The 23,403-nt window shown below is 37.5% G+C and overlaps 1 protein-coding gene and 1 non-coding gene across 4 annotated transcripts in view; one reads left to right on the forward strand and one right to left on the reverse strand.

Annotated features, from left to right (window-relative positions):
* The window catches only part of MTFR1 (mitochondrial fission regulator 1), a 67,241-nt gene that overhangs the window by 11,779 nt on the left and 32,059 nt on the right, over positions 1-23,403 (forward strand). For 2 of the 3 annotated variants that reach the window (XM_019925263.3, XM_073794452.1), the window contains exons 2-4: positions 1,472-1,611; positions 9,854-9,952; positions 17,918-18,033. In XM_019925263.3, coding sequence (XP_019780822.1) covers positions 1,549-1,611; positions 9,854-9,952; positions 17,918-18,033 — 278 coding nt within the window. In that variant the 5' untranslated portion in view covers positions 1,472-1,548. Of the gene's footprint in view, positions 1-1,471; positions 1,612-3,237; positions 3,324-9,853; positions 9,953-17,917; positions 18,034-23,403 lie in introns of those variants that run through there. The other variant, XM_073794453.1, reaches the window with a different exon arrangement.
* LOC117308758 (U6 spliceosomal RNA) lies at positions 20,630-20,736 on the reverse strand. The gene has a single exon (XR_004522939.1). It is a non-coding gene; the product is annotated as a U6 spliceosomal RNA (small nuclear RNA).

The raw sequence follows: 23,403 nt of genomic DNA on the forward strand, positions 1-23,403 counted from the left end.
TCATCTCCAGCTTATTTTTGGCCCTTTGCACTTTTTATTACCGTTACCTCTCAGAATATTCATTCTTACAGGCAATTATAGATGTTGGTAATATTTAAATATATGTCTCACCAAAGTTCTAGCCCCGGCCATTTCTTAGTTATCAATAAATTATATGTTCCTGTCAGCGCTTAGAACTCTTTCATTGCATACTTTGATCTGTCCTTAGGGCTGGGCTCTTTCTAGTTCATGTTTCACCCAGCATCTGGCGTATTTGTGACAACTTTATCCCCACCCCGCCCCAATTCTTTGTAATTCTTTATCAAGTTCTCCTCAAAGTGTAGACCACAAACGTTATTTCTGGTCCACAAAGGGGTAAGCCTATATCAGAATGTAAATCAAGTATATCACTAAGTACAAGGGTCTGCAACCCCTGAGCCGCGGACCGGTACTGGTCCACGGCCTGTTAGGAACCGGGCCGCACGACAGGAGGCGAGCGAGCGGAGCCTCATCTGCTTCTCCCCGTCGCTCGCATTACCGCCTGGACCATCGCCCCGCCCCGTCTGTGGAAAAACTGTCTTCCACGAAACCGGTCCCTGGTGCCAGAAAGGTTGGGGACCGCTGACTAAGTACTGCTTTTTTTTTTTTTTTTTTAAAGGCTTCCTTGACAAGGAAGCAGCACATTGATTTATAGTCTGGTGTAAACTTGTCGTGTTGGAGACCAACACTTCAGGTAAACTGGTTTATGCCACGTGAGCTCATAATTCTATCAGATATACAGTATATTGATGGGGAGGTAAAGAGGGTGAGTGGCAGGGGTTATAGTGCCAGTGAGTGTGGTTTTTTGTTATTTTTGACCTTCTGGCCTCTGAATTCCTGTTTTATGTTTCCGGAATTCCTTTATGATATTGGTGAGAACCAGAATCGGCTTGTAACTGTAGCCAGGTAGGTTCGTCCAAGCAAATGCCGCCAGTATGGACAGCAACTCAGGAGCCAGTGGGACAGGAAAGTGGGAACTGGTAGATTCTGTTCTGTCAGGGGTGGCAGTAACAGTTGCAGTGGTGTCTTCCAAGACCAGTTCTGCGGCAGTTTTGGATGTCTTTCCTGGCTGTGTAGCCTATAAGTTTCTTCTAAGATTGTTGTCTACTGGGTGTCTTTCCATAAATATATTTTCTACTTATGTCAGCCACAGTAGGTTTTTGTTGCTTCCAAGGTAGAACCCTGACTGGAAAAGAAATACTTAAAAAAATTTAAAAAATTGTACCATTAGTTTATTTAAAGGTGATCACAAGTAAATTTTTTTCTTTTTTTTTTATTTGTTTTATTTATTTTGGCTGTGTCGGGTCTTAGTTGAAAATTTTTTTCCTTAAGTAAACTTATACACACAAAGGTTTAAGATGTAGACTAAACTTACTTTGTGAGATGTGTTGTAGACAATAAAGATTCTAAATAATAATTATTTCACTTTAGTATTTACATTTTAACATTTCAGTGTGCTTTATGGACCATGTGCTACTATGTATGCCTGAAGTACTTGAAATGCAAATTTGGAGAGACTTTGCCATCTAAATGCTTGGCTGGATTAAACGCCTAATTAGGATGGTTTTTCAACAGGTTGGAAGCATGCAATCGGTGAGTGCTTGAAATTGTTTTTTAAAATCCAGACATTGAGAATTTTTTCTGAGAAAAATGAATCTTATGTATGGCCAACTTATGTAGTATTTAATTTGCTTACTATTTAAATCATGGAAGTGAATCTTTACCCAGTATCCTAAGTAAGGGATGGGTTGGTTACATCGAAAACTTAACCAATATTCATGTGACTGGTAAAAGCAATGCATTTGTTATTAGTGAGGAAAAGGCTTAAATGTATATAGAAATCATTGAATAAAATATGTTTGACTAATGCTTGACAACTCTGAATGTTGTAGAACTGTTAATATTGAATGCTCTTATAATGTGGTTTATCACACAGCTGTTTAAAAGGTAAGTCATGTCTCCTAAAATATAACAACTGTAGATACAAAGGAAAAAATTAGTGTAATATTGTTATTCTGTGCCAAAGATGTTCGGATCTTGACATTTTTAAAAGTATTTTCTACTAATACATAATTTTTTTTTCCAGTGTAAAGTTATTAGAGCAATACTTGTGCCAAGCATATTTTGTGGAATATTTGTTTCTCATTTTCACATTCAGTGTCATTGGTGACATGGAATTACATTGTATTCATTAAAGATATAGGCAGGTTACATAATTTGAATATGGGTATACTTTTTAATGCACTACTTTTACTTTTTTGTTTTTATTTTGTCTCTTTGAATCTTGCTAAGAGAAGGTTGAACGTTTTGTTGCCCCAGTCCCACAAAGTTCCATCTATTTTCTTTGGAGATAAAAAGCAAAGAACCAAATAACATTTACCCCGCCCCCCCTCCCGCTTTTTTTTAAAGATTTTTTTTTTTTTTTTTTTTTTGCGGTACGTGGGCCTCTCACTGTTGTGGCCTCTCCCGTTGTGGAGCACAGGCTCCGGACGCACAGGCTCAGCGGCCATGGCTCACGGGCCCAGCCGCTCCGTGGCATGTGGGATCCTCCTGGACCGGGGCGTGAACCCATGTCCCCTGCATCGGCAGGCGGACTCTCAACCACTGCGCCACCAGGGAAGCCCCTAAAGATTCTTTTTGATGTGGATCATTTTTAAAGTCTTTATTGAATTTGGTACAATACTGCTTCTATTTTATGTTTTGGTTTTTTGGCCGCGAGGCGTGTGGGATCTTATCTCCCCGACTGGGGATTGAACCCGCACCCCTTGCATTGGAAGAGAAAGTCTTAACCACTGGATTGCCAGAGACGTCCCTACCCTTTTTTATATTTACATAATTTTGAGTATTATCTTTCGGATAAACAATAGGAAAATGGTTTGTAAAGTTAATACTTTCATCTTTTTCAGTTACATCTTCTCATGTTTTGAACTTCACTTAATGCAGTATACCACCTTTCTCAATTGTTACTTACCATCATTTGGCTGCATAGGGTAGGTTAACATTTCAGTACTGACAGCAAAAGAATTTCTTTTCAGAAAGTTAGGAAGCTTTTGTTGCTAATGATTCCCCAAAAGTGAAACTTTACAGCTTATGATTCGTATTTATTTGCAATTTTAGTAGGAAGTGTAGTTGAGTGGAAAGATTGTAGGTCTTGGATTCAAACAAACCTGGGTATGAAATTTATCTCTGCCAGTTACTTTCTTCATCTACAAATTACAGGTAGGAAGAACTACTCCTGCACAATGAACCTGTGGATTTACACGGCAGTGTATGTAAAAGACCTATCACAGTGGCCTGTATGTAGTGTAGGTACATTCAATGACGGTTAATTTCCTACTGTTTTGCTCTGTCATCCCCCTGCCCCCGCCCCAAGTCAGGCAATGTGACCAGTGCTGATTGAGGCCAAAGTGCAGAATTTTGTTTCAGGAATAGATAACACACTTTATTTAGCTTAGTTTACTTATTTAGCTTTGTTCATTTTGAGCTGTAACATGGGTGCCTTTCATCAAAGAATGGACCAGGTAAGAGAGCATTAACTTGCTCCCAATATTATAATCACAACTGATTTCTACCAATAGATGGAAAGATCATTTTTTTATGTAACATATAATCATCACCTTTAATCAGTTAACTGAAAATCTATATAAAAATAAATTTTCTCCTAACATTAAACAATTTGACCCTTTGGAGTTATTTTCTATCTTAGTTTCTGGGATCTTTTAGCTTGCTGCTGAAGAGTAATCTGAATATAAAAAAAAACTTTTTAGTTCCATCTTTCAATGATAAATACATATTTCTCACTGCTTTGATATATAAATGAACTTGGTACTATATTTGAATGTATTCAAGAGCAGAAAATGTCTTCATTCTTTGCATATTTTATCTGCTTTAAAAAGAAAGTGCAGGTTTTGAGATCTGCGTTTTGTTTTTGCCATTAGGCCCAGCTGGTGATGATTAGCTCTTTGTATTTTACCGTACACATCAGCACCATCATAATAGCTATCACTGATCGGCTTACTATGCCCAGTCTTTTACATGTGTTTTGTGTGTTCACTAGGACAACACTTTTTTTTTTTTAACAGATGAGGAACCTGAGGTTCAGAGTGTTTAACTGACTTGTGCAAAGTTACCTGACTAATAAGTGGCAGAGCTGTAATATGAACCCAATTTTGATTCCAAAATCTTCTTTTTAGTGTACTTTGCTACCTCTTATAATAGAAGGGGAAGAAGACAGTATTTATTAAAGTCGTGTTATACTTAAATACCTTAACTCAGTTTTTTAAAAAAATTATTTATTTTACTTATTTTGGGCTGCGTTTGGTCTTCATTGCTGCGCATGGGCCTTCTCTAGTTGCAGCGAGCGGGGGCTACTCTTCGTTGTAGTGCACGGGCCTCTCGTTGCAGTGGCCTCTCGTTGCGGAGCACGGGCTCTAGGCGCGTGGACCTCAGTAGTTGTGGCATGTGGGCTCAGCAGTTGTGGCTTGCAGACTCCAGAGCTCAGGCTCAGTAGTTGTGGCGCACGGGCTTAGTTGCTCTGAGGCATGTGGGATCCTCCTGGACCAGGGCTCGAACCCGCGTCCCCTGCATTGGCAGGCGGACTCCTAACCACTGCACCACCAGGGAAGCCCCTCCCTTAACTCATTTAAGGCTCATAGGCTTATGAGGTAGATACTGTTCCCGTTTTATAGATGAGGAAAGGGAAACATAGAGGGATCAATAATTTGCCAGCTTTATACAGACAATAAATTGTAGAGCCTGCTTTTAAAACCAGGCCTATATGCTGCCGTGGTCTCTATGTTTTCTCTTCACTGCATTCCATTTGGCCTCAACATTTGTTTGAATTTAAAACTATATACAGTTGACCCTTGAATAGTGTGGGTTTCCACTGCTTGCATCCACTTAGATGCAGATTTTTTTCCGTAGTAAGTACTGTAGTACATGATACATGGTTGGTTGAATCCGCAGATGTGAAACCCTGGATACAGGAGGGCCAACTGTAAAGTTATATGTGGATTTTGTTGGGAAAGTGGGGGCAGTGTTTGGTGTCCCTAACCTGAGCATTGTTCAGGGGTCAGCTGTATTCACATTTGTCCAAACTTTCTCCTCATTCTATTATTACTATATTTATGCCCTTAAGTAAAAATGGTTTTAAACTAGAGAAAGCAAGCTATGAAACTAATGTGATTCTGGTTCATCTCAGTATTTTATGTTGAAAAGTTACAGCAAATATCTAATTTGTATTAGGAATATATTTCCAGTAATACTTAAGAATTGCAACCTTGTTTTCCTCTTCTGTTTTGGAGGAAGAATGTGAATGTGGCTAGGAGTTTAGATAAGGAAGAAGAGAACTGACGGAAGGGTTGTCTTCAGTTGGGGATTTCAAAATTGTTATAGAATTTCATCTTCCTATCTCCACCCCCTTCTCCCCAACACATACTTTTTATTTTCCTCTGGTTCCCTTGGAATTAAGAATTTATACTTTGTTGGGTCCTAGACTCCCTAAAAATTTGATTAATGGTATGGACCTTCTTCCTAGAAAAATGTTGTATATGTACATAATTTTGTGTATAATTTCAGGGATATGCGAAATTATATATCAGAATAAGAACCTTGGGTTAATATTACATAGTTTTTTTGAGAAAAATACATTTGATTAGAATTAAGTTTATATTTTTTCTTGCTAAATGGTGACTCTCAGATAGAAATATAGATTTAACTAGTCTCTAAGAAATGAATCACCACCGTATAAAGCTTGAGTGCAGTCATCATGGTGAGACAGATGACATTTTCAGATTCCAGCCTCACATTTCAGCACTTCGACAATAGCTTTTCACATTGTTAACAAAGAACAAATTGCTCTCCTGGTGTCATCCTCCTCCTTGCTGTCATCACTTACAAACTCTGTTGCCAGATGCTATGGACTGTCATTACTAGACTCAGACATGCAAACATGCATGCCCCACACAGATTCATTATTACATTATTTATCAGTACTTATAAATAAAGCAAAGCAGTTTTTTTGTTTAATAATAATAAATAGGGCTTCCCTGGTGGCGCAGTGGTTGAGAATCCGCCTGCCGATGCAGGGGACACGGGTTCGAGCCCTGGTCCGGGAGGATCCCACCTGCCGCGGAGCAACTAAGCCCGTGCGCCACAACTACTGAGCCTGCTCTCTAGAGCTCGTTAGCCACAACTACTGAAGCCCGCGCGCCTAGAGCCCGTGCTCTGCAACAAGAGAAGCCACTGCAGTGAGAAGCCTGCACACCGCAACGAAGACACAACACAGCCAAAAATAAATTAATTTAAAAAAATTACTGTTACTTAATTTTTTCTTAATGGAATTGAATGCTTGTTTTTTTTTATAAATGTATTTTACTTATTTTTGGCTACGTTGGGTCTTTGTTGCTGCGCGCGGGTTTTCTCTAGTTGGGCTGAGCGGGGGCTACTCTTCGTTGCGGTGCACGGGCTTCTCATTGCGGTGGCTTCTCTTGTTGTGGAGCACGGGCTCTAGGTATGTGGGCTTCAGTAGTTGTGGCACGCGGGCTCAGTAGTTGTGGCTCACGGGCTCTAGAGTGCAGGTTTAGTAGTTGTGGCGCACGGGCTTAGTTGCTCCGTGGCATGTGGGATCTTCCCGCACCAGGGCTCGAACCCATGACTCCTGCTTTGGCAGGAGGATTCTTAACCACTGCGTCACCAGGGAAGCCCAATTCTTATTTCTTAATGAAATCGAATTGTCTAGTAATGACAGTTTTCTCCCTGCCCTCTCTCTTAGATCTGAAAAGATATTACTGACAGTTCATCTTTAGAGGAAGCCTTTCCTTCTCCAAACAAGTGTACTGACAAGACATAGTTCAGCCACCAGTTAGGGTAGGAGATGCACTTGGGCCGTACAGCCTCCCAATGCACAGATGGTGACTTTCCATACCATCTGTTCATTATTTCTTCACAGCCATTTACAATTTCTCCCCCTCCATGAGGGCTGAATAGAAAAAATAAAGTTAAGACCTAGTTTTAGACTTCTTGGAAGTTAGCTGCTCCTTCCCCTTACTTTTTCTTCAATCCACTGAAGGTTATGGCTCCTCTTCTTTCTAAGTATCCCATTCATTAGCTTATAAAGACTCTTGCTTCATAATTTTTGGTGCTAAATGTTATGCAGTTCATAAGTAACAGAACAACATTATGTTAGTCCACTGTGTATACTTGAAAAAATAATCACATAAGGCAAGTTACTTTCCTTAACTTTGCATCAAAAGCCTAAATAGTCTACTAATTCCCTATAAATAAAAGCTGAAGCTTTGGCCACTTTCCCTTGTTGAAGGCACCTGGTATTCTTTCCTTCTGATATAAAGCAGATGGGAAGATAATAGTTGAAACTTAGCCCTGAAGCATGCATAGCAAGGAAGGCTAAAAGCTGGCAGAAATCTTAGTTTCTGACCTTGGCAAGTCCTTTTTGAACTTTTCTTCGTGAGCTTTTTTGTCCTCTTCATCTGCAGTTAAGATCTTTGCTTACTGGAGGGATGGAAGATTCACATTAGACTATGTAATTGTCACATTGTGATGTATAAATAGCATTCTCCTACATCATAGGAGAGTTTTGACTTATGGCTAAATAGAAGACACGAGAAATGATTGAGTGGTGTAGTTACTATTGCCCTATGGCTATTTTTTTAAAAGATCGATGCCAATTAACATGTATAAGGTAAAGAGTTTGCTTAAATACTGTTTTATTTTATTTTATTTTTTTACATCTTTATTGGAGCATAATTGCTTTACAACGGTGCGTTAGTTTCTGCTTTATAACAAAGTGAATCAACTGTACATATATCCCCATTTCTCTTCCCTCTTGCTTTTCTTGGCCTCCTATGTTGGGTTTGTAAGGCTGTGATTCTTCCCTTTTTCCTCTGGTCGGATGATTTTCCTCCTCTTGGTCCTCATGTGTTATTAACACTATTCATGTGATAATTCTCTGTATGATCATTGGTTTGAATGATTGCTTTCCTGAACTCCACGTAATTCTAAGCTTCACAGTAACTTTACCTCTTATATTCTTTGTTTAATATTCTTATTTCAGTATTGACGTCTTATCTTTCCACTGACCAGTTTTCCAACCTGTCCATCCATTTAATTTATATTTCTAAAGCAGGAGTTATAGTTTTTGTTGGTTATAGTAGCCAGTGTAGGTTATAGTACTTTCTGGAGCTCTCCCAGGTAAACAGTCAGTGAAACTTTGAACAATTTTTTAAATCCATTTAAAAAAATTGAAGTACAGTTAATTTACAATGTTGTGTGAGCTTCAGATGTACAGCAAAGTGATTCAGTTATACATTTATATGTATATGTCTGTTCTTTTTCAGATTCTTTTCTATTATAGGTTATTAAAAGACCTTGAATATAGTTCCCTGGGCTGTACAGTAGGTCCTTGTTATTTATCTGAAACTTTGACCATATTGATGATGAGAATTATATGAGCAGAGGCAGATGCCAGAGGTATTATATATACCCCATGATCCTCACTTTGATTCATACTGTTAACCTTAAATTGGATTTGATTGCTAAAATCTAAGAAGTCAGATTGCTTCTATGCTCGTTTTACAAGTTGTGCATGCTTTTAGAATGGTCTAAAGGTCTAGTTAGGGTTATGTGTTGGAGCCATGGCTGTTTACAGTAACATTGCTTGGTCCAACTGTTTACAGTAACATTGTTTGGTCATACTGTAATTCCATTCTTTAAATTAGAATGGGCATGGAGTGACTTTAAAAAGGGGTCAGTGTCCATTGCTCAGAATACATGCCAGCTGATTGGGTACTATTTATTTAATAGTTTTAGGATGCAATTGAATATCTCAGTTGAATGAATTAGTAAATAGTCATATCATTCTCATTCTTTTTTTTCCAAATTGCTTTTAATAGTATACCACCTCTCTTTACCTCTTCTGTCCAGGCTTTCAGGTATAGCACTCAAAACAGATGGATAGTTTTTCTCTTTAAGGAAAGAGCATATACTTGGGGAGAAGTTTCAAGGTACAATTCGTAATGCTTTAACATTCTGCCTGTGCATTTTTTGTTTGCTTTTTGCTTTGAGGTTTGTGTTTGTTTTTGCTTTAAGCATAGCATAATGTCCTCTGTGTATTATGATTTCATCTGAAAAATTCTGCTCATTAGGGTTATCACTAGCCTATTTAGTACTTTTGTATAAATTAGGAAAAGACACCTTTCCCCTGAGACAAGGCCTCACAAGTACAACTGGATTTTGGCCCCCACTCACCCTTGGCCAGGCCTTCTTGTGTAGCAAACAAAATGCAGCATCCTGCGTCGTACAAATTCAGATTCTGAACTTTGTACTGATTTGCATTTGTTTTGAAAGTCTATTGTAAGTAGCTTGTAGTTTTGAAAAACTTATAGATAAGATTCTAAAAACATAGCAGGGGAGATAAAATAGTTTCCTCTGCAGAGTAGGATGAAAACAGATGAGTTTTTACTCCTAATATAATTTTATTTTACAATTACTAGTAGTCCTTTTTTTTTCCTTCCTTTTGGCCATGCTGCACGGCTTGTGGGATCAGATCCCCAACCAGAGATTGAACCACCAGGGAACTTCCACTAGTTGTTCTTTTACATTTTTATATAATGCCTTACATTAAACTTTATTGCATTAGTAACAACCTGCTGTATATATTCTTTAATTTTTAATTGACAAGTATTAGCTCATTTCCCATAACATAGAGCTTTGTGATCCCATAATTAATGTGTCAGCATGTCATGCAATTAACTGTCCAGTGCTTTGTATTAACAGTTCTGTAAGTCTTGTAATTAAACTTTTGGTTTTTCCTACTTAGGTACTTTGGTCTGGGAAGCCATATGGTTCATCTCGAAGTATCGTAAGGAAAATTGGTACTAATTTATCTCTGATCCAGTGTCCAAGAGTTCAGTTTCAGGTACTGTACTTTATATATTTCAAATTTTATATTAATATGTGCATTGGTGATGTAAATAGGCCAGACAGCTTTAAAAGTACTTTTTGAACCTCTCCCCACTATTGATGCTGCTATCAATAAAATAAAAGAGGATAAAAACCACGGTAAAGTCTTTCTAAATTTAGTTCCTCTGTGAAGTGATTACTGAAGCTCTGTAAGACATTTATCCTTAAGAATACATACAGACTTAGAAGCATATAATACGCCCAGCAGTTGTTAATTCCCAGGTGACCTTGAGCATTGTCTTCGAGCACAAATCAGGAGTAGCTCAACTCTGCTTGGAGATAAGTTCCTATTTTCTTGATTTGGGTTTTTGTTCCTTACGGTTGTTTTAGTGTGAGACATGTTTCACATAGCTTTATTGTTTTTCAGTAATTCTCTACAGTAGTAATAAGAAAATCTTTTAGTTCAACGTTTAAGTATATAAAGTTCAGCAGATAATCTATACCAATTTTAAATAATAGATTAGCATGTGAAGTGTGGAAGGTAAGTTTAACTCATAATTCAGAAGGTCAGAAGTGCCCCTGCGAGCTTATTAGATGTCTTACTTATAAATCACTCCTCCTTGTAGAGAGTTAAAAATCTGTTTCTAAGTAAGTGGTAGAAATGACCATTTGTTCAGGTTCACTAACAAGGTAGGTCATTGCTACGCCCACTTGCGGATTGACTGGCAAGACCTTTGTGCGTCAATCTAGAGATTGACAGATTGGAACTTTGCAGAAGTAATTTTTATCAAATGATGGGCTTTTTAAAAAAAATCACAGTAGAGAAACGTATGATAGTAATTCTCTCAAGCACAATTTCTGAGAATTCAGTTCACTGAGACACCAATTGCTGATTGCTTTATTTGCCAGTTTTCTTCAAATAACTATTGTGTTAACTAAGACTTAGTAACTTTTCTTCTGATTGCTCCATTTATTCCATTAAAATTTTATCTGTCTGCTTAACCTTGTTGCAGGAGAACTTGCTTCAGCATTTGGGTTCACATAGCTAGAGATGTATGAAAGGACGTGGAGATAATCCAGCATTTTCTGGTAGCAACCCAAATCTGCCTTGACAGTCAGTGGGCCGAAGTACTAGGGCCAAGTTCATTTTCTTGGCAGGATTTTCTTTCTCAATGTTATTAGTCACTTAGAAGCATCTGAGCATAATAAGAGTTTTAGGTTTAGTACAGGAGCTGCATTTGAAAAGAGAAATTAACATAAAGGAGAGGAGTAAGGTAAGAGGAATGTTGGTGACCTACTTGAGAATGTAGTAGAAAACAGAAGACATTTGTTTATAGTGAGATTTTTTACTTCCAGACAGTTTTGCAGCATGCTGCGTCTTTTCAAATTCAGCATCAATCTTAAAGTGAGTGTTTTATCTGCTACTTATTTAGATATTTTAAATCTGCTATCATTCTTCTGTATCTTCTGTTTCTTTAATTTAATTTTTTTTACTACATCTATCAGAAATATAAAAAATGTAGAGTCTTCAAAAAATATAAGGGATGCCGTTTAAGAGTAATAAAATTGACAATTCATTTTTGCTATTTTTTTTTGGCTCATTTGGAGGTTTGATTGATATGGAATGTATTTGGACTGTCCAGGAGTCCAACATGAGTAAATACTGCTATAGAAAGTCTGGAACTGGGGAACCACCATGGGACCCAGGGAGGGAGAGAAAAGTTGAAATAGATTAAACTTGAGAATGAAGTGTTCATGGGTCAATTCAGAAGCAGGAGTTAGTAGTCAAAGCCAGTCCTTTGTTGTCCTGGGTGATTTCACTGTCTTTTGGAACTTAGTCTCATATTTTCTTTTCTTCCTCTGCTCCTGTAGACTTTCACTTCTATTCCTTTTCTTGTACCCAGCACTCAATAGGCATCACCTCAAGTTGGTCGCCCTCACAACAGTTTCACCTCCAAAATCTTAAGCCTCAGTGTGTTCCTTCTAAATCACACCATCTTTTCATTGTTGTCAGCTGACCCATATATCTGCAGACAAGGAAGACTCACATAAATGATGGGCAAGACAGGCATGTTACTTTGTGTTTTGAGGGTTAGACAAGATAATCCATGCAAAGCCCTGAATATTGTAACTGGTACATAATTAGTGCACAATAAAAGTATGCTAGTGGTGGGATTTTATTGTTATTGCCACCTTGCAGCAGAATAGCAGATTAACTTACTTGGTTGTCTAAGTGAACTCCCTGGTTTTACAGATTGGATTTTTTTTTTCTTTTGGCCGTGCCGCTTGGCATGCGAGCTCTTACTTCCCCGACCAGGGATCAAACCCGTGCCCCCTGCATTGGAAGCCTGGAGTCCTAACCACTGGACTGCCAGGGAATTCCCAAAACTTTTGCCTTTTTTTTTTAAACAAATTGGATTTCTGTGTATTTATAGGTTCACAAATCAGAACACAGATCAGCACATTTATTTACACCTTCATCCAGTTAATGGGCCCAATGAATATTGGGCTGGGAATAAAATGAGGTAATGAATGTTAAAAAAAAATCATATAAAAGCACTCAATGTTTATTTGCTCTGTTTGTTGGAATGGAGTTCAGAGGTTTTGATGTGTAGTGGTTCTCAATACTGGCTGCATAATTAAATCACCAGGAGCTTTAAAAAATAAAATATCCATGCTCAGGCCCCATCCTCCAAGGCCCCAGCCTCCTCGCAAAAACACTTACGGAATGTATAAAGAATATAAGGTGTCATCCAAGGCTTACTAAATCCGAATTTCATATATTCGATTTTTTTGTTCATTTGTTTTTTAAAACCTTTTCAGAAGCTTCTTATGTAGCGTAGAGTTTGAGGACTTCATTTACAGATTGTGTTTTAGTATTTTGCTAAAGAAAAGTTTACAGTAGTAACATAATTATCTGTTGGCAAATTATGAAAGTAATCACTAAAACACCTTTGGGGTCATTTTTATAAATTTCAAATTTTATGAGTTAAAGAAAAACATGGAACTTAAGTGTGGCTTATTGGGGTAATAAAATACTACACTTAGAAAAATCTTAGGCAAAAAAAAAGTGCTCTTGCATACCATCAGATAAGGGGAGGGTGGGCCCTGTGCTACAGTAGTTTGAATCCCTGCTCAGTAACTGGCAGAACTCTGGGAAATTTAACCTGGATTACCTTTTTTTCCTGTGGAAACCCTGCCCCAGGCTATTTTCTTAGATTGCTAGGAGTGATTGTTGGAATTGGTGGTGGAGGGAATGTTCTGTAACCAAACAAGTAATGAATAAGATTCTCACTGAAGTCCACACACTGTGACTAAAGGTGGAAGTAAAACAGCTGCCTGCCACCTGGCAGCCCATCTTTATTCAGCAAATCAACTTGAAATCCATGCATTATGTTAGGTGCTGTTGGTCAGTGGTGAAGCAAACAGACACGATCTCTACCCTTACTGGGATATGGTTCAGTGGGAGAGATATTAAGCAAGAAAATATGCTAATAAGCATAAAACTATAATTTGTACTAAGTGCAGTGAAGGAAAAATTGGTATAGCATGGGGAGACTAACAGTGGTGGTCTGGGAAGGCATCCCTGGAGGAATGACAAATAAGGATTAAAAAGAGCCAGCCCCTCAATGAGTTAGGGAGAGGGATGGATCTGAGGCAGTGTTGGCAGAGAGAACAATAAGTGCAGAGGTCCTGAGGCAAGACAGAGGTTACTGTTGAGCTAAGACAAGGCCCCTCTGTCAGGAGCTAGTGAGGTGGGAGACGTAGTGTGGTATCATGGTCTTTGATGTCTGAGCCATCTGTGGATAAGTACCTGGATTCATACTAAAATTCATTGTTAAACTTCATATTTTTCCCAGTTACTGTCTGGTAATCTGGACTATGCTAGTATGTGATGTCATACATGTGATGTCATACCATTTCTTGATATTTTTAGCTATAAAATGGCCCTTAAGGGTAACTGAATCCAGATATATATGCATTATGTTTTATAAATTTGGTAACATGGCATAGTAATTTGAAGCCCAACTCAGTAAATAACTGTTTGTGATGTTTTATTCATTCTCAGTAATTGACTTCTTACAGACTTGCTTTTCCATGGAGATACTGTTACTTACCTTCCTAGGTTATTTTGAGAGATACACACACACATTTCCTTCCCTCTTGTCTCTCTGGTCCTTTTTCTTCTCCCTATTCTCCCCTCACCTTCCTTCCCTCCCCCATTCTAGGTGTGTCATGAATAAGAAGGGTTAATAGATGCTCAGTTTTTTTTAAAGTGACCGCATTACTCAGCAATATTAGTGCCTGTCTCGGCTAGAATATTTAGTTTGGTGTTCTTTACTCAGGTATACCTCTTGGCCTATTGGTGTCACTGTATGTCACTATATTAAAATGCAGAAATTCTGCTTTTACTTTTTCTTACTATGACAGGAATTGGTAGAAAAAGAGGAATAATTAAATCTGTAATTAAAAATCTAGAAGTTATTTTACTGTGTTGCTTTTAAGAATACATGTTTTGCATTTGGCTGTAAACAAAAGGTGGTAAAATAGACTGAGTATATTTACTGTTACACCGTTTTCGGCAAGAAACTGAGAGAATCCTAGTTCCCGGTGCCAGTGTGTTTATTTTATGAAAAGTCACATGAGGACAAAGTGAGCTCTTCTAATATTTTATTCTAAGTATTTCAACTTTTGTACAAGCTTTATATTTTTCTTTTATGCGTTTTATTAAATAAATCAATTTCTTCAGTGTAGTTTTACATTATCAGAATATTTAAAATTACCTAAAATTCAGTAAAATTCTAGAAATATAATTGAATCTTGGATAATTTAAATTGTTTCAAATGTTGATTTGAATTTCTTAAGATCAGTAAAAATACAATGCTCTTACTGAATTTTGCTCTGAATGAAATGCTTTTCTTTCTGAAAGGAATTTGGATACTGATAAATCAATAAGCACTAATTTTATTTTAAATTTTATAATGCCCTTGATTTTGAAAAAAAAATTTTCTGTCGTTTTTTTTTCCCCCCCCTACTAACAATAGCTGTGGTAGGACAGGACCTTGCTGGAACCTTCAGTAAGTTGACCTTTTCTTTTTCAAACTTCCCATCCATCATCCATGCATGTCAGTAGTGGTGTCTAAATCATACCTCCAAGAATTCCATGCCCTCAGTCCCCTTGCCTACACTGACCTCACCTAAACTAGTACTTTACTAGGTGAACTGTACTTTCTGTTTCATTCTTATGCTACTGAGTGCCCATTTCGGCAACAACTGAAGTGGCCTTTTAAAAAAAGATTAGATTTTTTTCAGTTTTATTTTGTTTTTTGTATGAGTTTCCCCAGGGACTTTGTTAGGCTTCTTTTTTGGTGGCATAAATCACTGTTAAAATGTAAGTACGTGACTTAAATACTAAAACTACTTTGTTTTGTGGCGCAGGATGTCAATTAGAAATGATACAGGTATTATCAATTCTGGAATTGGTTCCTGACAGTATCATTAACATTTTCATCTCATTGAGTACATGTTATAGACATGGTATTATTTCAGTGATTAAATATAATCAATGCTCAGTAAGATTACAGACTAAGTCCATGGAATAATTTTTTTTTTAAAGTTTGTGCAAAAAGGAACATTTCATGTTTAATATGCGAAGTGTTACAGATGTAAAATTGAGAAATATTGTATGATCTTTACATTATAAAATAAAATACTTTGAAAGGCTGTCACAGAGTGGGTTTAACTTATATTTTTGAGTATTCTTAGAAAAGTATTTTGCTTCCTTTTATGAACAAAAATATCTGGGAAGAAAACAGCAATTTTTGTAGCTTTTATGGGAAGGTAAGAAGTCTTAAGGTCAAAACTAGATTTTTATTTATCTTAAATATACCTTTCTTCCTACCAACTAGTAAGTGTATTGGAACAAAATTTTATTTTCTAAACAAAGAGTTAGGTAACCAAATTGATCTTCATGAACTAGCACCTTAAGGAAGGGACCATTCAGGTTTTACCTTTATGATTTGTCACTTGTACAAAATAGCCCATTAAATACTGTATTTTCTAGGAGCTTCCACAGAGCTTGGGGGACCTTCCTGTTCCCTAATCTCCATGTAACCCACTTAGAATCTCCATTTTATAATGTTACGGGAGTATTAATATACCATTCTGTTCTTAGTAATGGATAGCAACAGAATATTGCCAGATTCGCAGGCTCTTGAGACCAGATGTGGTGCCTAGTTCGTTTATATTATTTAAGTTGTACAGGATACCAATTTACTGAAAACTATTTTTTATTGACTTATTTAGATAAATTTCTGAAACATATAAGGGAGAAGTAGAAAAATCTTCTTTTTGGTTTTTCTTTGATCATATCCCTTGACAATGTACTTGCTGAAGCTTATACTTTTTTTCTCTTCTGACCACAGTTACTCCACTGTGTGCCTTAAAACACTGGTTTTTTTTTTTTTTTTTTTTTGCGGTACGCGGGCCTCTCACTGTTGTGGCCTCTCCCATTGCGGAGCACAGGCTCTGGACGTGCAGGCTCAGCGGCCATGGCTCACGGGCCCAGCCGCTCCGCGGCATGTGGGACCTTCCCGGACCGGGGCACGAACCCGTGTCCCCTGCATCAGCAGGCGGACTCTCAACCACTGCGCTACCAGGGGAGCCCAGAACGCTGGTATTTTGAAAGCTTTTTCATCTTAATTCCGTTATTAGTTTTTTTGTTTTTGTTTTTGCCCAGTATTAAGTCCTTAAATCTCTACTCTTCTAATATACTTGTTTTCTTTCTTTCCTATACCCCCGTCCTTCCCCAAAGCCAGAATTTAAGGCATTTTAAATACTTGATATTCTTAGTATCTTGTTAAAATGTCAGTTTTCTAATACTACTCTATGAAGTTGATAATGTTAGGTAATTATGGTATCTGAATGCGTGCACATACCAGGAGCCAATATGTTTAGTTAAAATTTTATTCCTAATATTAAAGATATATTATTTAAAAATTAAAGATACATTATTTAAAAATTTTAACCATATTAGTATTATGTGTTTGTATGGTATATTTTACAGTTGAGGAACAAGTATTATTTAAGTGTAGCTTCCAAAAGCTTCATCTAGCAATGATAATAGTAAGAAGGTTCAAACAAAGCATGGGTTACTGTAGAAGCTTTCTGATAAATACATGTAAATCTCTTTGGCCTCTTAAACGTTTTTCTTCAATTAAAAAGTCTGCATTTTCTTTTTTATTTAAACCTTACTTCAACTTGTAGGAAGTATTACATTAATCTGATAACTATTATTCATTGGCCATCTGGCTCTGAGGCATTATTCTTATAACAAAACAAATTTAATTCAATTAAGTTATTTTTCCATTTTTTGAAGGTCAGTTTCAGAACTTGCACGCTTTTTCTTTGTTATATTTATTTCAGAATATTCTGTTCCTTCATCTAGGTGTTTAAGGTTAGCTAGAGAATTCTGTTCTGCTATTTGTATTTTTGGTTCTTTAATATAGTTAATACTTTAATTTAAAAATCAAGAGCTCTAATGATATTTGAAAATGTATTTTCATTATTGTAACAGTGTATCTATATAATATCCATTTAAAAATATTCCCAGATTTAGCACAAATTGGTCACTATACTTTTTACTAAATCTCTTCAGAAAAGAACTGATTTATAATGTTTAAATTCTAAAAATTTTCTTAATGTTTTAGGATGAATAGAGGTTTTTTTTTTTTTTAATGAGTCTCATTTGACCTGTAAAATAAAAATTGAATGAGTTAAATTATAATTCAGAGATTGCATGCACTATTAAACAACAGTATAACATAACTAAAGGTCTCTTTCATGGAGACCTTCAGTGGAAATGCTAGAAACTGTCCATGTGTTTGTAACACTAGAGCTGATGATTTTCCTTAGGTAAGAAAATGTTTTATTCTACCATTTTGGTGCTAGATGAAGAACTTTCCCTATTTGTAACTTACAGCTTACCAGCCCTACAACAGAATGGAGCCCCAGACAGCCAGGAGAGGATGCAGTGGTGTCTTTTGCTGATGTTGGATGGGTAGCCAAAGAAGAAGGAGAATGTTCAACAAGACGAAGGTTAGTCTGGATGGCTATCAGAGCTGAGATGCGGTATTTAGTATTTTAAGATGATACATGTACAGTATTTCCTTTTATTAGCCTAATTTGATCTCTAGTAACCCAGTTCTTTTTTTTTCTCTGAGTGGTCATCTTTTCTGTTCATTTTAAACACTCAGCTGGTATTTGTAAAGTTCTTAAGAGACCTGTAACTGTGTCCTAGTCCTTAAGAATTACAGAATTCCTTGCCCTCCGGAAGTTTACATTCTAAAATGAGAAATCAGAAAGACCTATCATAAATACGTTTAGATAAGTAAGTAATTCTAATGGTCTTATTGAGGCAGAGGAATCACCGTGGATCATATTAGGAAATTTGTATAGTCAAGATAGTTTTTTTTTTAATAGATCTTCATTGGAGTATAATTGCTTCACAATACTGTGTTATTAGTTTCTGTTGTACAGCAAAGTGAATCAGCCATATGCATACATACATCCCCATATCCCCTCCCTCTTGAGCCTCCCTCCCACCCTCCCTATCCCACCCCTCCAGGTCATCACAGAGCACCGAGCTGATCTCTCTGTGCTATGCGGCTGCTTCCCACTAGCTAACTATTTTACATTCGGTAGTATATATATGTTGATGCTACACTCACTTCACCCCAACTTCCCCTTTCCCACTCCGTGTCCTCAAGTCCATTCTCTACATCTACGTCTTTATTCCTGCCCTGCCACTAGGTTCATCAGTACCCTTTTTTTCCCTTAGATTCCATATATGTGTTAGCATACGGCATTTGTTTTTCCCTTTCTGACTTACTTCACTCTGTATGACAGACTCTAGGTCCATCCACCTCACTACAAATAACTCTGTTTCGTTTCTTTTTATGGCTGAGTAATATTCCATTGTATAAATGTGCCACATCTTCTTTATCCATTCGTCTGTCGATGGACATTTAGGTTGGTTTCATGTCCTGGCTTCAGGATGAGTTTTGATTCAAAGGAGACAGTATGCAAGAGTTACAGAAGTGCTTTCATTTATTTGATAGAGCCTGAGTAAATTATTGACTACTCTTCAATCTAATAAACACCTATTCAGCTTATTCAACTCTTCTTATTAGGCATCAAGGATACATAGATAAAATAAGACACAGTCCCAGCTTTCCAGGAATACTTGGAAATACTTGCTAGAGGAGATTACAAAACTAAATAAGAGTGATACTGGAAAGACTACTAAGTGAATACAGAAGGCCACTGTGGGATGAGAGGTTCAGCAAGGCTTCTCAGGGGGGTGGATGATAGAGCTGAGTGCTGAGGGGCAGTAGGAGCCACTGAGCTAGGAAGGCTGTATTCCAGGTAAAATGAATGTGATTAAAGGTACCAATCAGGAGGCCACATGGCATGTTCGGGAAACTCCAAATGGCTCCATGAGGCTAGAGAGTGGCAGGGAAGGGTAAGCTGTAGGAGAAGAATATGGAAAGTAGGTCGAGATTTAAAGGTCATACATGTTAGGCTAAGAAGTTTACACTTTTTCCTGAAAGCACTGTAGAGCGGTGGAAGAAATTTAAGCATCATAGTAATAATATCAAATTTGTATTTTAGTTAAATTTCCTTGTAAACAGTGTAAAGAATAGAAGGGAGCCAAGTCAGGAAATAGGCTAAATAAGAGATGATAAGAGTGTGACTAAATTAAGAAACCGACAGAAGGCATGGAGAAAAAGGACAAAATCAAGGGATACTCAGAAGAATGTTAAACTTTTTTAAGAACCTTTTTGGGTATTGGGGTTGAGAAAGGAAGAGTCTAGGATAACCCCCAGGTTTTTGGCTAGGATATGAGAATGGTGGAACAATTAATAAGAATATAGGAAAACAGATTTCTTTCTGGAGGGTGGGAGTAAGAGGTAGTCCAATGTGGAATATGCTGTGTTTGAGCTTCCTGTGGGACGTTGACATTGCTCTAGAGACAGTTTATGTAGCTAGATATTGATAAAGAATGCTTGCACTTCAACATGTGGATAGAATGGCTGGTACCCAGAGTACTCAAGGAGCATATATAAGACATGAAGAGCATTTGTATCCTGGATAAAGCTGGCATTTGGAAGTAAATCAGGAGAAAAAAAAGAAAGAGAAAGAAGGGACTCCCCTACCTGCCAGAAGTAGCTCAAGAGGCGGGAGGAGAACCATCAGAGAGTGTTGTCATGGAAGCAGAGGTAGGAGATCTTCAGGGAAGTAGAGTAAACTTCCATCAGTGTCAGATACTTAGAGGCTAGGTAAACCAAAAACCTAGCAAGTTTCCATTTTGTTTTGCATTTGAAAGATTATCATTGACTTTAGCTAGAGAGTAATTTCATTTGAGTGGTATTAGCTGAATAAAATAAGAATTAAGTAATCCAAGAGCAAAAAAGGAATTTGATTTGAATGACAAGTAGGAGTGAGGACATAGCAGTAGATGAACAGACCAGATTATTGCAGGATTAGCAGGTAAAGAGCCTTTTTTTTTTTTAAGTCTTTATTGAATTTGTTGCAATACTGCTACTGTTTTATGTTTTGGTTTTTTGGCCACAAGGCATGTGGGATCCTAGCTCCCTGACCAAGGATCGAACCCGCAACCCCTGCATTGGAAAAAAATATGGAATGCTTCACGAATTTGCGTGTCATCCTTCCGCAGGGGCCATGCTAATCTTCTCTGTATCGTTCCAATTTTAGTATATGAGCTGCCGAAGCGAGCACAGCCTTTATTTATTTTTTTTCTTTGATATGCGGGCCTCTCACTGTTGTGGCCTCTCCCGTTGCGGAGCACAGGCTCCGGACGCGCAGGCTTGGTGGCCGTGGGTCACGGACCTAGTCGCTTCGCGGCATGTGGGATCTTCCCGGACCGGGGTACAAACCCGTGTCCCCTGCATCTGCAGGCGGACTCTCAACCACTGCGCCATCAGGGAAGCCCTAGCCTTTCTTAAGATGTTTATTTTATTTTTTTGATTAAACTTCTTGAGATAATTGTAGATTCTTCACATGCAGTTACAAGAAAGAATACAGAAGCATTTCCTGTACCCTTTACCCAGTTTTCTCCAGTGGTGACATCCTGCAAAACATGGTACACTATCACACCTAGGATATTGACACTGGTTAAGTCAAGATGCAGAACATTTCCATACTACAGGAACCCCTCCTGTGGCCCTGTTATGGCCACACCCACTTCACTTCCATCTCTAACCCCTCCTTAATGGCAATCACTTATCTGTTCTCCATTTTCACAATTTTGTCATTTCAAGATAGTTATATAAATTGAATCATACAATATACAACCTTTTGGGACTGGCTTTTTTCACTAAGCATAATCTCTAGTGATTCATCCAGATTGCTGTGTGTATCAGCAGTTCCTTCCCTTTTAGTACTGAGTAGTATTCCTTGGTATGGATGGACCACATGTTTAACCATGCACCAGTTGATGGACATCTGGATTGATTCCAGTTCTTGGCTTTTATAGGTAAAGTTAATGTAAACGTGTACAGGATTTTGAGCCAGCATAGGTTTTCATTTCTCTGGAATAAATGCCCATGAGGGCAATTGTTGGTTTATATGAGTCGTAAGGTAGTTGCATGTTTAGTTTTAAAAAACTGACACACTATTTTCCAGAATGGCTGCATTATTTTACATTCCCACCAGCAGTGTATGGCTAATCCAGCTTCTCTGCTTCCTCACCAGCATTTGATGATGTTACTTTTTTCCTTTTTTTTTTTGGCCATTCTAATAGGTGTGTATTGTACACCTCATTTTAATTTGTGTTTCCTTATTGGCTAATAATGTTGAACATCGTTTCATATGTTTGCCATCTTCATATGCTTTTGAATAAAATGTCTCTTCACGTCTTTTGCCCATTTTCTAATTTGGTTTTCTTTTGCGAGTTCTTTATATATGCTAGGTATGAGTCATTTTTCAGAGGTGTGGGTTTGTAAACATTTTCTCCCAAATGTAGGGCAAATAGGACAAGTTAAATCTTATCTTTTCATCTATTTAACAGGGTCTTTCACAGAGCAAAAGTTTTATATTTTAATTCATTTGTTTTTCCCTTTTACGGATCATGCTTTTGGTGTCAGTGTAAGAACTCTGTGCCTATGTTAGATCCTTTGGATTTTTCTCCTGTTTTTGTTTTTTTCAAGTTTATAGTTTTATGTTTTACAATTAACTTTCTGATTGTTTGTCTGGTTTTGGTGTCAGAGTAATACTAGCTTCAAAAAATGAAGCTATCTATTTTCTGAAGAGATTGTATAGAACTGGTGTTAATTCTTTAAACATTTAGGAGAATTATCCAGTGAACCATCCGGACCTGTTGATTTCTTTTTGATGAGATTTATTTATTTGTCTGTCTGTCTATCTATCTATTTATACGTACAGAAAGGCATTTTATTTTAAACATAGCAGTGTGTACCTGTCAATCCCAAACTCCCAGTCTATCCCTTCCTCCCACCCTTCACCACTGATAACTGTAAGTTCATTCTCTAAGTCTGTGAGTCTGTTTCTGTTTTATAAGTTCATTTTAGATTCCGCATATAAGCGATATCATATGATATTAAGTGAAGTAAGCCAGACAGAGAAAGACAAATATCATATCTGTCTCTGTCTGAGTTACTTCACTTAGTATGATAATCTCCAGGTCCATCCATGTTGCTGCAAATGGCATTATTTTATTCTTTTTATGGTTGAGTAATATTCCATTGTGCATATGTACCACATCTTCTTTATCCATTCATCTGTCGATGGACATTTAGGTTGCTTCCATGTCTTGGCTATTGTAAACAGTGCCTGCAGTGAACACTGGGGTGCGTGTATGTTTTTCTCTGGTTATATGCCCAGGAGTGGGATTGCTGGATCTTATGGTAGCTCTATTTTTAGTTTTTTTAAGGAACCTCCATACTGTTCTCTATACTGGCTGTACCAATTTACATTTCCACCAACAGTGTAGGAGGGTTCCCTTTTCTCCACACCCTCTCCAGCATTTATTGTTTGCAGATTTTTTGATTGAGGGCCATTCTCACTGGAGTGAGGTGATATCTTACTGTAGTTTTGATTTGCCTTTCTCTAATAATTAGTGATGTTGAGCATCTTTTCATGTGCTTCTTGGCCATCTGTATGTCTTCTTTGGAGAAATGTCTTCTTAGGTCTTCTGCCCATTTTTTGATTGGGTTGGGTGTTTTTTTGTATTTTGAGCTACATGAGCTGCTTGTATACTTTGGATACTACTCCCTTTCTGGTTGCTTCGTTTGCAAATATTTTCTCCCATTGTGTGGGTTGTCTTTTTGTTTTGTTTATGGTTTTCTTTGCTGTACAAACACTTTTGAGTTCAATTAGGTTCCATTTGTTTATTTCTGTTTTTATTTCTGTTACTCTGGGAGACTG

The sequence above is a fragment of the Tursiops truncatus genome, chromosome 17 (assembly GCF_011762595.2).
Source record: "Tursiops truncatus isolate mTurTru1 chromosome 17, mTurTru1.mat.Y, whole genome shotgun sequence".
Classification (NCBI taxonomy): domain Eukaryota; kingdom Metazoa; phylum Chordata; class Mammalia; order Artiodactyla; family Delphinidae; genus Tursiops; species Tursiops truncatus.